Below are 17,594 nucleotides of genomic sequence, written 5' to 3' on the forward strand. Positions count from 1 at the left end.
TGGAGAACTCTAGGAAAACGTCGCGTTTTTTGGAAACACCATATACATTTTTTCGGCTTACATTAGGACTTTTACACACCAGACGTTATTTAGGATATACATCATTTTTTTACGTAAGAGACATAAGCGCTGTATTTTATGTGTGATCCGATTACTACAGCCGACAAGCCTTCGAGGCCAATCGTGTTTTATTAGCCCCATGCAATTAGACATACCAAGCAGACAATACTTTGGCTGCCGGCCCTAAGTGCTTGGAAAATGGAGGTGCTTAATGCCAAGTACACTATGTAACAAAGACACAGGAATGAAACGTATCCGTCGGAGCCAAAGATATGTCACATTCAGGTTAACAATTGTTCAGGATACTTCACAGGATACCACAATGTTCTGCACAAAGTATTGTTATCCACAGCTAGTTTAACAGCCAGGATTTAATACAATTACATTTCCATTGGAGTTAGACTTTTCTACACAAGATGCTGTGCGTTTTCCCTTTGAACACTAGCGTTGGAGATTTGCACACTGCCTAGTAAGCGCGAGATGGAGCTCCACTGGATGTGTACGTTTAGAGTCCAATCGTCAATCCCCGAGTAGTCTGGAACTTTAACAAGAGTAGGGCGAAGCGTCGATCCTTAAATACACCTAAGGACATCATTTGTTCAAGTCCAGCGGAGCGCCATCTTATTCCTTGTGTCAGCGCGTGATCCTCCCTTACTGTGGAAGATTTTGCGCCCGTAGCAGTACCAGAGAGAAATTGCGAGTGCTCCTATTGGTTATTGATCTGTTAAAAGATGAAGAAATCACCCCGGTGAAACGTGACCTTGTTAGGGTGGGTTGCTGAGATGTCTATCTCATTTTGTCCTTGAGATGATGCCAGAGTTTTCTCTTGAGTCAATTTGCACCGGCATGAAATGTATGAAGGTTATTATTTGAGTATCTGACAGTCCGACCTTTTGAGAGCTTAATCTAACGCACCCCAGACTTGGCCGATTAGGTAATAGATTAGGGGGGGGGGGGGAAGCAGTTACAGATGCCGAGTTTGATACGGTGTATTCTATAAAATCATGTCCACCTATAACTCCCCTATATGTTCTAATAACCGCTCCCTATAACTCCTCCCCTATATGTTCTAATAACCGCTCCCTATAACTCCTCCCTAGCTTCTCTATAACCACTCCCCATACAGTAACTCTTCCACTAACCACTCCATATAACTTCTCCCCTAACTGGAGGAGCAGTTAGGGAGGAGTTATAGGGAACGGTTATAGGAGCAATTAGGGGAGGAGTTATAGGGAGTGGTTATAGGAGCAGTTAGGGGAGGAGTTATAGGGAGTGGTTATAGGAGCAGTTAGGGGAGGAGTTATAGGGAGCGGTTATAGGAGCAGTTAGGGGAGGAGTTATAGGGAGCGGTTATAGGAGCAGTTAGGGGAGGAGTTATACGGAGCGGTTATAGGAGCAGTTAGGGGAGGAGTTATAGGGAGCGGTTATAGGAGCAGTTAGGGATGGAGTTATAGGGAGTGGTTATAGGAGCAGTTAGGGGAGGAGTTATAGGGAGTGGTTATAGGAGCAGTTAGGGGAGGAGTTATAGGGAGTGGTTATAGGAGCAGTTAGGGGAGGAGTTATAGGGAGCGGTTATAGGAGCAGTTAGGGGAGGAGTTATAGGGAGCGGTTATAGGAGCAGTTAGGGGAGGAGTTATAGGGAGTGGTTATAGGAGCAGTTAGGGGAGGAGTTATAGGGAGCGGTTAAAGGAGCAGTTAGGGGAGGAGTTATAGGGAGCGGTTATAGGAGCAGTTAGGGGAGGAGTTATAGGGAGCGGTTATAGGAGCAGTTAGGGGAGAAGTTATAGGGAGTGGTAATAGGAGCAGTTAGGGGAGGAGTTATAGGGAGCGGTTATAGGAGCAGTTAGGCGAGGAGTTATAGGGAGTGGTTATAGGAGCAGTTAGGGGAGGAGTTATAGGGAGCGGTTATAGGAGCAGTTAGGAGAGGAGTTATAGGGAGCGGTTATAGGAGCAGTTAGGGGAGGAGTTATAGGGAGCGGTTATAGGAGCAGTTAGGGGAGGAGTTATAGGGAGTGGTTATAGGAGCAGTTAGGGGAGGAGTTATAGGGAGCGGTTATAGGAGCAGTTAGGGGAGGAGTTATAGGGAGCGGTTATAGGAGCAGTTAGGGGAGGAGTTATAGGGAACGGTTATAGGAGCAGTTAGGGGAGGAGTTATAGGGAGCGGTTATTGGAGCAATTAGGGGAGGAGTTATAGGGAGCGGTTACAGGAGCAGTTAGGGGAGGCGTTATAGGGAGCGGTTATAGGAGCAGTTAGGGGAGGCGTTATAGGAGCAGTTAGGGGAGGAGTTATAGGAAGGGGTTATAAGGAGCGTTTAGCCTGCCACCCTCCAGCGTCAGAGTATGACCTCTTGCTCTTCTCCTTCTCTGAGATATGCTTCTCTCCTGCACCTTGCTGGAAAGAGCTGGTCATAGAGTTTACCTGTGCTGAGCCTGAAGTGGGAGAACCTGTAAAGCTTTGGGCCTCTTGCGGAGATGCAGAAGCAGGTCCCAGGGAGTCCTCGTTCCGCGCTTGTTCAGGGGACAGATCGTCATTACTGCTGTCCTCCTCGAAAGCGAAGGCGTCCACCGGCTTGGAGAAGGTCACCGGGTCACCTGGACACATCAGAAAGATGGAATTAACTAAATATGTATTTATATAGTACGTGGTATAAATACACACACACACACACACACACACACAATATATCATCATATTTATCTTCAGTCCTTGTCGAGTCACACTGCATGAAGGAAGTGTGTGTGCATTTAATAAAAAACGAATACAGTAATTACAGTGCTCAAATTGTTCATTTTATTTACAAACTCCGATTATTACAACTTCCGCACATTTATTTACACAGTAACAGTTCCACTTTCTTGTTGATTTCTGTTTATCTCGTCAATTTTTTTCCCAAAAGCCACAGAGCTCCATCTTTTATATTAACACATTTATATTCTTTAGCAAATCAGGCACATTGTCACTTTGGAAACCACTAAATAAATAAAATGATCACACTCACACACACACACACTCACACACACTTTAAAAATGTATCTTTTAGTCAACTAAGAAACGTTAGCTATATTGCAAGGAGTAATGCAGTCTGTTACCTACATTCTAGTAGCATTATTACCATGCCGCTTTGCACCGCGTTACTCGCCCCCGGGCAGAAAAAGCTGAATATTCTCTTGCTCCCCCAAAAATACTTTTACGTGATCTGCCCCCAGTGACCAGATCCAGCGGCCAACTCTTCTAAAGAGGTATTTGTGAGGTAATCCAGCCCTCCTGCGACAGCCCTCGGGGAGCAGAGACATTATCGGGAGCGGTTCCGATATTCCAGGGCTCGTGTGACAGCCGCTCTTGACTCTGGGGTTAGTACTGATTAATAAAGTGTAACGCCCGGAGCTATCGGTGAGAAGTGAGCAGAGCGAAGGCAGGACAGCGAGTAATGGACGGGCTGATAACAGGGGACGTGTAATCTGGTTCCCTGTGGATCTGGCGTCTATCCCGCTGTCCCCGGCACGTGAGAAACCAGTGAGAAGTGTGGAAATTCGGGAGATCATTCCATGGATTGGGTTGCTTTTTTTGCACCTGTTTCTACATTACATTTTACATAAGACACATTTCCCAGGGAGAGCCCCTCTTAGGACCACCCTGAACTCACGGCAGTGCAGTGTTTAATAAGGGAAGTGCAAGGGATTGGCAATTTTAACCCTTGGATGTACCCTGCACGTCAGATGGGTGGGCACTTTAGGGATGGGGGGGGGGGGAGGGCTACTCCTGTCCTCAAGGGCCACCAACAGGTCAGATTTTCAGGATAACCCTGCTTCAGCACAGGTAGCTCAATCAGTGGCTCAGCCTTCGAGTGCACCATCTGTGCTGAATCAGGGATATCCTGAAAACCTGACCTGTTGGTGGCCCTTGAGGATCAGAGTGGCCCCTCCCCGCTGGTTTAATGGTAACCAAATGCCTGGGCGTTTTTACCCTCTGAACACACTCGCTTTCGTGATCAGATTCTGCGCTTCTCAGAACCGGTCATCAAAGTGTCATTGGAAACGGTTTCCGTTGTGTTCTTTGTAAAGAAACGATGTAACAATTATTAGGCAAACTGATAAGGAAAAGGCCAATAAGCATCTGATAAGCCCAAATATCCGGAGGGCGTGAAAAGAAAAAAACATTCATTTATCATGGGATACAAACGAGAAATAATTTCACACCAGGGTAATTTAGTCTTTGTGAGAAAGGCAATGAAATGATTCACTTGCGTTCATTTTTTGCCTGCTACAAAAGGCGTCCCAAAGACTTTGTCACATTGTTTAGCAGGTTTAGAAGTTCTTATAATCCGGCGCAGTACCACTACTCTTTAATCTGAGTGCCAGAGCTGACGCGGCAGGAGACCGCCACGGGTTCTCCGGCACATCGCGATCACGCGTCCGATTACGGAAAAGGTGGGAGTCCTCATCGGTCTCCCCATTCTGCGCTCCAATGGATCTCCCCCACAAATCGAGCGAACATATGTCAGACCTCATGGCCAGGGGGGAGGGGGGGCTTAGTCACAGGGCACTCAAAGGGTTAAACGGGCAAAAGACTACCATGTCAGGCTCTAATCTCCCACTTTGGCACACATTGGGTTGTGTACCCACTGACGTGATGACAAGGTGCCTCAGATATCGAGTTATGCCCCAACTCACAGACGGAACGGCAGAGCGTTTGGAAATTATTAAAGCTTTGGCTCAGGCTGTTTCCTTTCACTCAACTTGAAGAGATGACGTCAATAATTGAACTGCACTTTGCAGCGTCGAAACGTTTTATCTCTGCAGGATAACGCCAGATGCTCACCAGTTTATAGGGTTGCACTGGCAAGGGTTTGAATACCATTGGGACAACTTTAAATTGTTATTCACAAAGAAATGTAACAAGCGTCTTGTTTGCCGGACAGATAATAATGACCAAATAAACAGCAGGACGCCAAAATTATGGAATTGACGTGTCACCTTAATGACATCTTATGTTTATATAACACCATTCTGTTCCAGAGCAGTCTGTAATTACACTTCTCAGACATCGCTGCAGCCATCTGCCCCTCTGATAAACTGCATTTAGGCCTCTTCAGCAGCCAAGAGGTTAAAGGTTTTGCTTATAGGATATAGAAGCTACGGGGTCTAAGTATCAAGGTAATTGGGGAGTAAAACTAGGGCACCTATGTATCAAAGGATTTTGCTCCAATTTTGACCCAGCTTGTACCTTGGGGAGTCAGTGGGAGCAATTGAGGGGGGGGGGCGGGGAGAGTTACATGATGCACAGATTATAATGAGATGTATCCCATTCTGCGTCTCTGCCCCAGCTTGCACCTTGGGGAGAGTCAGTAGGAGGAGTTGGGGAGAGTTACATGATGCACAGATTATAATGAGATGTATCCCATTCTGCGTCTCTGCCCCAGCTTGCACCTTGGGGAGAGTCAGTAGGAGGAGTTGGGGGGAGTTACATGGGGCACAGATTATAATGAGATGTATCACATTCTGCGTCTCTGCCCCAGCTTGCACCTTGGGGAGAGTCAGTAGGAGGAGTTGGGGGGAGTTACATGGTGCACAGATTATAATGAGATGTATCCCATTCTGCGTCTCTGCCCCAGCTTGCACCTTGGGGAGAGTCAGTAGGAGGATTTGGGGGGAGTTACATGGTGCACAGATTATAATGAGATGTATCACATTCTGTGTCTCTGCCCCATCTTGCACCTTGGGGAGAGTCAGTAGGAGGAGTTGGGGGAGGAGTTACATGGTGCACAGATTATAATGAGATGTATCAGATTCTGCGTCTCTGCCCCAGCATGCACCTTGGGGAGAGTCAGTAGGAGGAGTTGGGGAGGAGTTACATGGTGCACAGATTATAATGAGATGTATCACATTCTGCGTCTCTGTCCCAGCATGCACCTTGGGGAGAGTCAGTAGGAGGATTTGGGGGGGAGTTACATGGTGCACACATTATAATGAGATGTATCACATTCTGCGTCTCTGCCCCAGCTTGCACCTTGGGGAGAGTCAGTAGGAGGAGTTGGGGGGAGTTACATGGTGCACAGATTATAATGAGATGTATCACATTCTGCGTCTCTGCCCCAGCTTGCACCTTGGGGAGAGTCAGCAGGAGGAGTTGGGGGGAGTTACATGGGGCACAGATTATAATGAGATGTATCACATTATGTGTCTCTGCCCCAGCTTGCACCTTGGGGAGAGTCAGTAGGAGGAGTTGAGGGGGGAGTTACATGGTGCACAGATTATAATGAGATGTATCAGATTCTGCGTCTCTGTCCCAGCTTGCACCTTGGGGAGAGTCAGTAGGAGGAGTTGGGGTGGATTTACATGGGGCACAGATTATAATGAGATGTATCACATTCTGCGTCTCTGCCCCAGCTTGCACCTTGGGGAGAGTCAGTAGGAGGAGTTGGGGGGAGTTACATGGGGCACAGATTATAATGAGATGTATCACATTCTGCGTCTCTGCCCCAGCTTGCACCTTGGGGAGAGTCAGCAGGAGGAGTTGGGGGGAGTTACATGGTGCACAGATTATAATGATATGTATCACATTCTGCGTCTCTGCCCCAGCTTGCACCTTGGGGAGAGTCAGTAGGAGGAGTTGGGGAGGAGTTACATGGTGCACAGATTATAATGAGATGTATCACATTCTGCATCTCTGTCCCAACATGCACCTTGGGGAGAGTCAGTAGGAGGAGTTGGGGGGAGTTACATGGTGCACAGATTATAATGAGATGTATCACATTCTGCGTCTCTGCCCCAGCTTGCACCTTGGGGAGAGTCAGTAGGAGGAGTTGGGGGGAGTTACATGGTGCACAGATTATAATGAGATGTATCACATTCTGCGTCTCTGCCTCAGCATGCACCTTGGGGAGAGTCAGTAGGAGGAGTTGGCGGGAGTTACATGGGGCACAGATTATAATGAGATGTATCACATTCTGCGTCTCTTGCAGCCATTCTTTTTGCCCCCAAAATCCTCGACACCTGAAGTGGCTTAAGTCTAATATTTTGCAACAGAAGTAAGAAACTATTCTACCATATAATGTAACTCCACAAAACGGAGCGGTGCATCTAAACGCACTGCTGTCTGTGTTGATACATAGAGCCCTAAAAAGCATCTACAATCTATAGTACTTAAACTATAGTAGTGGGCACAAGCGGAGCACAGCGTCATCTACCTGCCAGGGTCTCTTTCAGAGTAGATTCAAGAGGAATAATGTTCTTCTCCACCAGTTCCAATGGACCTGGCCTGAGAGCAATTTTTTCATTCAGGTCATCTGCCAGGCGAGCTCTTTTCAGCTTCATCTGTGCAGCCTGATCGGAACCCTCGGCGGCTGAGTCTAGAACGCCAAATTCAAAAGGATCATGTCACACCAAACTCTCACCGTAGTCTAGTTTTGTATGGTCATATATCCCTTGTATTAGGTATGCAAAGCTCAGTGTGCGCGGCTGGCAGAGGTGGCAATGTACCAATGAGATGTGGCAATGTACCAATGAGATGTGGCAATGTACCAATGAGATGTGGCAATGTACCAATGAGATGTGGTCGTTTGGGGCCATTGTAAATTGGTATTTTTTATTCTGGAAAAATATGGACAAATATCACTAGAGTTGTGTCAATGGGTTAAAATTTACAAAAATTAGTGCACGAGCTTTTTTTAACTCCAACTTTAATACGCAAAAGTGCAAAAAACAAAAAGTTCTTGCGGCGAATTCACGTCTAATTTTCTCTCACTGAGACTCCGATGAACTCTGCGACGCTGATGCTAAGAATCCACGAGTCTGACTCCGCATCACGAGACACATAAACGGTCCTTGGACCCGTTCACAGCTATGAAGTTTTTTTAGAGCCAGTTTTGTCGCTCGGAAACTTTGATAAATAAATGTCCGACACCTTGTATACACAGCCCGGTCACTCCCAGTGATTCTGTGTCACACTGATTTAAAGTCAGTCTCAATGGTTTCTAGCGTCAGCGCCTTACAGACAGAAATGGAGGCACAGGCACTTATTGTACATGCACCCAAGCGATCCAGTCAATAAGGAATATCGCAGGGAAACGGCCCCATCAGTCGCTTAGGTGGACATAGAATTAACCCCTTAATGATACAAATCAGCACTTTTCCCATTAAAATACCCGTTTCTGGCCCCAAATCTCACAGATTACAATCCTTGGAGGCGGACCTGTGCTTTGTAAATACTGAAAATTAGCTTATTTCTGGTGTTCCAAACCTCTATATTACATGATCGTGGTTGCAGTAATTGCCGAACAGACGTTGTATAAACTGTTTTATTGCAGTGGAGTATAAATGTCAGACTCTGTTCCTGTGGGAGCCCCCGCCGTTTGCACAATGTGTCCCAATCGTGTTTTGTGCTCTGGTCGGAAGTCAGAGCGCTGCCAGCATTGCTCTAGTCATGCACAGACCTATTCCTTGCGTTTCCTAATATTTTCGCGACCCTGGTTAGTCCTCATTAAACACAATAAGTTTTTATCGCTAACGACGGTCTTCTGTTTGCAGTGATTTTCTCGGGATTTAATCTAGAAGCGCCGTGTCATGCTGATTTATATTAGGATAGGTTGTGTTATGCGGGAGAACAATTTGTATTCCCGCAATGAGAAAAGGGGTACACTGCAGCGGTGGCACTGGGAGAGAACAAGTGATGTCATGGGGCATTCCTGTGACATCAGAGGAGGATCCTGTGATGTCTGGGGCAGTCAATGTTAAGTTGGAGTTCCCATAGCTTGTTAAGCCCTTTGCTGTCAGAGGGGCCTCTTGTCCAGTGCAAGTGTACTTCCTGCCTGGATAGGGACTAAGCGTTAGGATTGCAGACCTGTGCTCGCAAAGTTCTGTAGACCTTTTGGGATGGGGACCCCATGATTACTTGTGTAATGATCCCATGGTCCCATCTCATCTATTAGTTATACAAACAGAAACCGACAGTCACTGATCCGGGAGAACGGTGGGCGTGATATCTCCAGGGAACCGGCTAAACACTGGTAGACTTCCACTGGACGTCGTCACAAATGCCACCAGCTTGCCAGAAGTTTAATACACAAGGGAGGTGAAGAGGTTAGCAAAGTCACAATTGAACAAGATAAGTGTAAATGTGTACTCCTACTTATCAACATTAAATGTTGTTCCAACACTCCGCAAGGACGGGTAACTCTTCAGTGATCCCAATATCAACAATACCCAACTAGGACATTGCGGCACTAAGGCACTTTATATACTCCAGAGTGGCCATCTTCAGCCCAACACGCTCATTTACATCAATCGGGGTGTTCGGACGAAAACAGTCCGAATGCCCTGTTTGGAGTATATAGAATGACCCCCTAAGGTAGTGCCAGCAGTTTTAGGCGTTACTGCGTACTGTATATGGCCGATGCAAGGTTGGACTTACCTTGCAAAATGTGCATATTAATGAGATCAGACTTCTCAGGCCGATTTCTGACCTTGTGCTTTAAATAATCTTCAGTCTACAAAGAAAGCAGAAAAATAATGATACACATACATCAGGAGAAGAGTCATTGGTCAAAGTTACACTATAAGTGCAATAATGCTAAACAGTTTAACTATTGCCATCATACAGATGTAGTAAATGTCTTCATGCCACTGCCGGGCACTGCCACGGCACCAAAGGACCTGGACCCTCCCACCCGCAGCGCGATTGCGGCAATGTCCCCGGTGCCGCCGACATTTGCCTGTTCATCCACAGTACCAGGGACAGTAAATCTTCTGTATAGGCCACGTTGTCCCAACACAGGTGGCAGAGGCTACCGTAAGGAATGCCTGGATAGACCCAAAGCCATCCTAAAAATGAGAGGCGAGGATATTATAGGGCCTGAGAATAGGAAATTTGGTAGATATGGGGAGCCCAATGGTTCTTCTTCTGCTGTCAATTTCCATACAGCGCGGACAATATATAAAGCGCTACAGGCAATGAGACTGGTTCGCGGTCACAAATTACTGGCCCAGGGATTCAAACCGAGTTCAAATGAAGTGTTCATGGCACTCCGTCAGCCATAGTTACTTTTGCTCCGTGGTAACGGATAATAGTAGCTAAGTTTGACATTGTGTCCAAATGTCTCTTCAGCAAATCTACCTTCTTTAATTACTCCGTTATTATTGGTTCTGTTTAATAAAGAAGTAACTTGAAGGGAGGAGATTTCCATTTACAAAAAAAAATACTCTACTGCATCTGAATGTCGCCCTCCCAGTGATATATGTACGTTTCAGCTTCACGAGTGACCTTGAAATACGAAATGAAGCAGCTATTGTCAAGATAGCTATTTATTAGATTGTATTTCTAACATTAATGACATGTTGAGGGTTTGGGTTGCATAAATGACCTCATATTTTATTCTCTGATTGGAAAACCATGAGCCTGATATTATGATTAGTGAGGAATGAGTCATTTGAAGGTAAAGCCCTTTCCTGCAGATTTTGCAAATCGGCTATTTCTGAAAAGGCTTCATTCACTGGATATATTACAATTCAGCTTTTTCTTTAAAAAAACAAACAAACTGTGTTGTATTCATTAATGTTTCATACGTTAAAATATTCTGATTGCCTTCCCTCAGACAGAGGATTTCCTTATAGTCTGATTCTTAAAGCAGTTCAGGTCTACAAAAAAGGTACAGCTGAGGTCACAAATTGAAATGGTGATATGCAGGCCCTCGGAGAGCATGGTTCCCGGGGCATAGGACGGAAGTCTCGGCTTGGGCCTTCAGGGTGTTGAGCGTGGAGGGGGGAGACTGGTTTGTACAGCGTGGCTCTGGCAGAGGACAGGGTACGGCCAGCTGATTATGTTAAATTAGGCCCGACTTCCGGTCAGCTGGCCAGGCTTCCCTCCGCCTTTGGGCCCTCCTTTGGTCGCCAGGTTGAGGCGATTGTATATGGTACGGATCACATGACCGCAATGTGGCACTGGATGGTGGAAACGGAAGTGGAGGGGGGGAGTTCCATCAGGCTGGACGCTCCATCAGAGCACTCATCCCGATATACAACCTGAAAATGATGAAGTGTCTATGACATACCGGGCATGTCACAAGACTTTTCACATCTAAGCAAACATTGCGAATTTCACCCTTTTTAGTGCTGCTGTTAAAAAAAGTCAATGATCATTGCATGGCCCATACACGTCGAACATACCAAGAATGTCAAAGTTAATGTATATTCTACATAGATGTCAATCGGGAAGGACCAAAATCAATGAGTTTCTTCACCACAGATGACATTTCCATCAATGAGACTCAACATACCCCAAATCAGTGGGACCCCAAATCAGTGGGACCCAGAAAATAACTGGGAGTTGACACGTCTAATACTACTCCTTGCTTTGCAGATTTTAACGTACCATTATTTATGACACTAATCTATTGATAGGATGTGTTAAAGTGCTTTCAAGTTACACACAAGACTAACTAAATTAAAGCTTAGTATCATTATTATTTCGGTAGCATGCAATTTTTTAAAAGGCTACTTTAACAACAAAAAAAATGGACATTAATATTAAGAAGGATTGTGTTTATAATGACATGCTGAATTCTCTAATACCATAATAATCGTGATTCACTAGGAATATTTATAAGTGATAACCAGTGCTGTATTAGAGGGTATACGCCGTATACCCTCTCTTATTTTCGACCAATAGTTTATAGCCTCTACTTTATTAAAAATAATGGCGTTTACCGTCCGGGTAATTTTGCGTGTAGTTTTGTTTAAGTACAAGGAATGAGTCATATGGAAACCAAACGCAGGCGCAGAACGGAAGTCCCCGCGCCCGACCTCTAATTATGAAGAATACTTGAGTAAAATGACGGTAAACTGAACGTACTTTTGTTTGAACCCACTTCCTTACACCTCCCTGCGCCGGAGATGGGCCTGTCCCACGTCCGCAGTGAGGCGCCAGCTCCCCTCCCACTGCAGATGCCGGCGCGGTGGCGTGAGAACAGACTGGTCACACGGCCCACTGCACATGCCGTAAACCCTCCCTGTCCTAGACCCTAAATATTTAGCTTTCAGGCCGTGTACACTCAGGTTTTTGTACGACTGCCGCACAGGTGATACCGATCTGCTCGATAACTGGAGTCCGAGGGGGTTATTAGTTGAACTGGGGCCTTATTGCACAGAAACGCTCATGGACTTCAATTGAACTTTGCACGCGATCGTGACCCGATCAGCACCATCTCACTTTAATGAATAACACCCATAGGCCGAGATCCACAAAGCTTTGCTATGTCCCTTAACCTAACTTATCACGTTAAGACTAACGATGTCTCTTCAACGGACAATCACAGCGTTAAGTAATGTTTTCCCCCATAAACAGCGTAGTGCTAACTGTAATGAACGTTGGTGATAATAGCTAATTTCCATATAATTAGCATGTTATCAGAGGCATCATAAATCCACTAAAGTCTAACAGAGACAACGTTATTTAAGTTATACCTAAACTTGCCGGCCGGTACTCCTCTCCAGACATGGGAACCGGGCTTTTACACGCTCGGGACGGGCGCAACACCACAGCTCGGCATCATTTAAATAACGTAGCGTTATTTCCCTCTTTCTCCACTCCAACAAAGGCCTGACTTTGGGGGCTGGGTCGGAGTAACGCTAAGACGCACATAACACGACGTTGTCGGAAGATAACGCAACGTTATCCTACAACGTAATACTAAGCCTGTGCTAATGAGATGTAGCACGGACGTGGCTTTTGCACGTAATTAGCTGCGAGGATACCGTGTTACCTCTGGGAACAGAACGTCTGTTCCTGTGTTGGGTAACGTCATGATAAGAACCCTGATTTAATGAAGCTTGGTGCATCCTGGCCATAACAGAGATTAGCTGTACTTCTCTCGCCCCTTAGACAGAGAGCCGGGGATTATCTGTGTTTATTGGAGAGGGATCTCTAGTATGTTTCCCAACAGAACCGTGCCTTGGCTGAGGACTTAGGCAACCACTCAAGTCACTTTTCATTCTAGAGAAGATTTGAGTCCCATTAATTTGAAAGGTGACTTATCTAGCACTGGGAAACCGTTTAACAGCATATTAAATAAGGGTAATAAACCCCTATTAATACCCCGTGAAGATGTCTTCCACAGACAGCTAAACTAACTGATCTTCCCAAGCAAGGGGAAAGGATTTCACAGCGACATGGAATCGGTGCCCGAGTTACAGAGCTCAACTTTACTAAACAATAATATCATTGACCAGCAATACTATAATGCCGGGCGGCCACAAACTTACTGCAATGTCATTTCAGATACATTTATAGGCTGTAAAATGACTATATTTCAACATTTTACATCTATAACATATCTATTTACATTACATGAATTCGCAAGAGACTCTCAGTGTGAAAAACTTAACTTTGTTGCCTAAGCAACTAGTATGAAAACCCCACACCGTGGCCCCGCGCGGGGCGCCAGAACCCACACCGTGGCCCCACGCGGGGCGCCAGAACCCACACCGTGGCCCCACGCGGGGCGCCAGAACCCACACCGTGGCCCCACGCGGGGCGCCAGAACCCACACCGTGGCCCCACGCGGGGCGCCAGAACCCACACCGTGGCCCCACGCGGGGCGCCAGAACCCACACCGTGGCCCCACGCGGGGCGCCAGAACCCACACCGTGGCCCCACGCGGGGCGCCAGAACCCACACCGTGGCCCCACGCGGGGCGCCAGAACCCACACCGTGGCCCCACGCGGGGCGCCAGAACCCACACCGTGGCCCCACGCGGGGCGCCAGAACCCACACCGTGGCCCCACGCGGGGCGCCAGAACCCACACCGTGGCCCCACGCGGGGCGCCAGAACCCACACCGTGGCCCCACGCGGGGCGCCAGAACCCACACCGTGGCCCCACGCGGGGCGCCAGAACCCACACCGTGGCCCCACGCGGGGCGCCAGATGAAGGGCCCTGATGTAATTGAACGCTAAGTATAACCATCCTTATAAGACAGCTTCATTCTTATTCGTTATGGTTTTTTAGTTTAAGAACCGACAATTGCGATAACAACGTTTGATGATGTGAAGTAGAAAACTATAAAATTAGGGGGCACGGGCGGGACTCGGCATTTTTGCGCTTTGCGCTAGTTACACCAACTGCGCCTCCCTCTCCCCAGGAAACTGATGGTTGAAATTCAGTCTCAAAGCTGCGAAACGGTCACTCTGTGCGGTGGGGACCGTGAGCACCGGGCAAAACCTTTCTCAAGGAATTGAACTTAGGGGAAATGTATTTGTTTTGTACTTCTACTCGCGTGACTACTCTAACCCAGGGGGCTCAACTCTAGTCCTCAAGCCCCCCAACAGGTCAGGTTTTCAGGATATCCCAGGTTCAGCACAGGTGGCTCAATTAGTTCCTGCTTCAGCACAAGTGGCTCAATCAGCCCTTGACTGAGCCGCCTGTGCTGAAGCTGGGATATCCTGAAAACCTGACCTGTTGGGGGGCAGGGGGAGATAGAGGACTGGAGTTGAGCCCCCCTACTCTAACCTGCCCCTCCAAACAACAATAAAGAGAGCTCTGTTGTGGGGTTCCATGGGCTCCTTTCCCAGTGCCAGAGGAGATTCTAGCTCCATTCAGTTGAATGAAGATGATCTGTTCATCAACACTTGGATACAGCTTCACAATGTCTGTATATCTGTATTTATATACAAAATGTATGTATATCTGTATTTATATAGCGCCCACAGCGCTTTACAAAAGAGACCATACAGTACAGGGAATTGTAATACAATAAAGTGCAACAAAGTCAGACAAAGGAAATCCCTGCCCCGGAGAGCTTACAATCTAAGTTATAGGGAGTACTAAGGGAGGGGAGTAAGAAGGTACAAGAACGTACCACTACTTTTTGATACACACACACACACACACACACACACACACACACACACACACACACACACACACACACACACACACACACACTTATCTGAGACTCTTCTCCCTGCTGTTTCTGCAGCAACAAATACAGTTTGATATAAACCTTTCTAATCAGAGCCCTAATGTTTCAGCCATTGAGATTTTTGCTAATCTGGCACAGTATCACCACTTAAAAAAACCCAGAACAAACACAAACCATTAATTAGAAGACCCCCCCCCCTCCCCCGTACATTGAATTTTTAATTTTTGCTGTCTTACGTCTTCCTAAAATCCTTTTTGGAAGGGTCCTAAGAGAACGAAAAATAAACTGCAAATGGCAAGTGCATTTAGTGTCCAAAAAGCAAACGCATAAGTGCGGCCGGTGATTTATGGCGAGGAGTGTGGATCATTCGGCGCACTGTACCTTGGCTCGATCCAAGTTTTTCCTTTGCTCGTGGAATGCAGCTGGGCTCTTGAGAGCTAGAATAGCAAATACACAGACAAAGGACCGTGTTAATATAAGGGACAGTATCTCACTGTGTATATACACACCCCAAATAATACTATGGAACAGTGTGATAATATTCAGTCTTCATTTATTACACCAAAGTTACTCACAACGCAGCATAAATCCCGGACTGGATCATTAGCACTAAACATGGGCAGAGGCGTCCAAATAAAAATATGCCGTTTCTTTGTTCAAAAATTTCCGAAAAATTTTAAAACGTTTTTTTTTTTTAAATATTAGAATATTCTCTTATTTTTTTTATTAATTATGCAATTTTTTAATAGAATGGTTGGTTTCCATCTTTTGTTTTTATAAATCTGTAATTTTTTTATTTTACCCCCATTTTTGTACAGTGAATAACAATCCCACATGTGAGCACATTCCCACGTCTCAGACAGGACTGGTCTCAGAGAGGACTGGTCTCAGACAGGACTGCCACTCCCTGCCATTCCCCATTATCTCTTAGCATAATGCTTCTACTGCAGATAGGGATTCTGGGTAATGACATGCAAAGGAGCACATGGTGAATCACTTTACTTCTAATCCATTTTAACATGGAACTCCTATAATCTCGTGCCTGTTGTATTACACAGCTTTTCAGAACAGCCATTTTAGCAAATTTTCGAGTATTCCCCAATTTCAAATATTCCCATTAAAATAAAAAAATAAAACCTTCATTGCCTACTTTTCCCCGAAATCCACCGTATTCCTAAATATTCCAAAATGCGTAAGAACACCATCTCCACGGCGCATATAAATTGATTATAGCAGTTCATTCATCTTTAATGCACGGCTCATTTACATTCCTCTTTCATTGTATTTGCGTTTCCGAATATTGCAAAACATTTCTGCTTCGGAGATTCACTGATCATTGTCAAATACGTATATCTTTGCGGGTATTCGTAATAACTGCGGTGTAGCGCAGTCACGTTGATGTTACCGTCGCTGCATGCCAACATCTGTTCGCTATATGGGGGTACAGTATGGGGTATATGGGGGTACAGTATGGGGGGCTTCCTAGCAATTGTTACAGACACTAGAATCTGAAGTAATGTTGAATCCCCCATTGCTGCCTTCAGAGTGAAGCGGTTTCAGACTGCTTGTTAAATGACATCTATATACAGTATTTGCGAAACGGTTATCTGTGCTGGCTTGTTTTAACTGCCCTGTTACCCATTTACATGTTACTCCTTACCCACCTCAATACCTGGTGATATTGGGCCATCACCAAAAATACTATCCTAGTTTGGCATTAGGCCAATATTCCCTATATCTAACATCTATTTATAGAAAGTGGTTACGTTGATAGCACTCAAAAATAAAACATGTCCCCAAGGACATTTTCAGAGAAATATATATATATATAGTGAGTTCTTCAGTATTAGGTGATACCTTTTTTATTGGACTAACAATTTATGTATAAAGTTTGTGAAATGTTCTTGTGGCCATATCTGCTGTAATTTGAGTGCTATGAACTTAACCCCTTTTTTTATGTAAATTGGGATGGTGAAGGACTCCCATCTTGTTGAACTACGTGTCATGCTGAAGCAAGACGCCATTTTGTGTTTTATACCACACACTGTGATCCCCACTTTAACTTCTATACATACTGTATATATGTAACGGCCACTATATACATAGGCAACATATTGTAATACCTAAAATGGATGATAAAAAGAGAACATTAACAATGTTGAACTTATAAGATATGACCTCCTTAGAAACCCGAGTGGCCAGTTCTGTAGTCACGATTCGTGAACCAGCTGGGCTGCTAAAGGCTGACGTGGATGCCATGCTTTCTGTGTTGTATTTGTAGGGTGTTTAGTCACCATAGGGGTTCAAACATACAGACTAAAGACATTACTTTGCAATACATTGGTAGCCTCAGACATCAAAGCGGTTATATATATTTTTACCCGCCGTAGGGTTTTTATTAGCAGGCCCTATGGTACAAAAGTGTCACCTCCCCCACCTAGGGTCGCCAGGTGGCTTCTCCAAAAATACTGGACTCAATGGTGACCAGTGCGTCAGGTCACTATGTCCAGGGAGGAAAATACTGGACACATACATGTCCAGTATTACAGTACCTCTCATTTTTTACTGGACAGAGTTTCCAAATACAGGACAGTCCGGTACAATACCGGACACCTTGTAACCC

The 17,594-nt window shown here is 45.7% G+C and overlaps 1 protein-coding gene across 5 annotated transcripts in view; it reads right to left on the minus strand.

Moving 5' to 3' along the window:
- MYOCD (myocardin) overlaps window positions 1–17,594 on the minus strand; it is a 65,612-nt gene that overhangs the window by 17,348 nt on the left and 30,670 nt on the right. For 4 of the 5 annotated variants that reach the window (XM_075579628.1, XM_075579629.1, XM_075579630.1 and 1 more), the window contains 4 exons: window positions 15,353–15,408; window positions 9,470–9,545; window positions 7,248–7,409; window positions 2,480–2,652 (listed from right to left, as the gene is read on the minus strand). In XM_075579628.1, coding sequence (XP_075435743.1) covers window positions 2,480–2,652; window positions 7,248–7,409; window positions 9,470–9,545; window positions 15,353–15,408 — 467 coding nt within the window. The remainder of the gene's footprint in view (window positions 1–2,479; window positions 2,653–7,247; window positions 7,410–9,469; window positions 9,546–15,352; window positions 15,409–17,594) is intronic. The other variant, XM_075579631.1, reaches the window with a different exon arrangement.

Source organism: Ascaphus truei, chromosome 22, assembly GCF_040206685.1.
Source record: "Ascaphus truei isolate aAscTru1 chromosome 22, aAscTru1.hap1, whole genome shotgun sequence".
NCBI classification, from domain to species: Eukaryota; Metazoa; Chordata; class Amphibia; order Anura; family Ascaphidae; genus Ascaphus; species Ascaphus truei.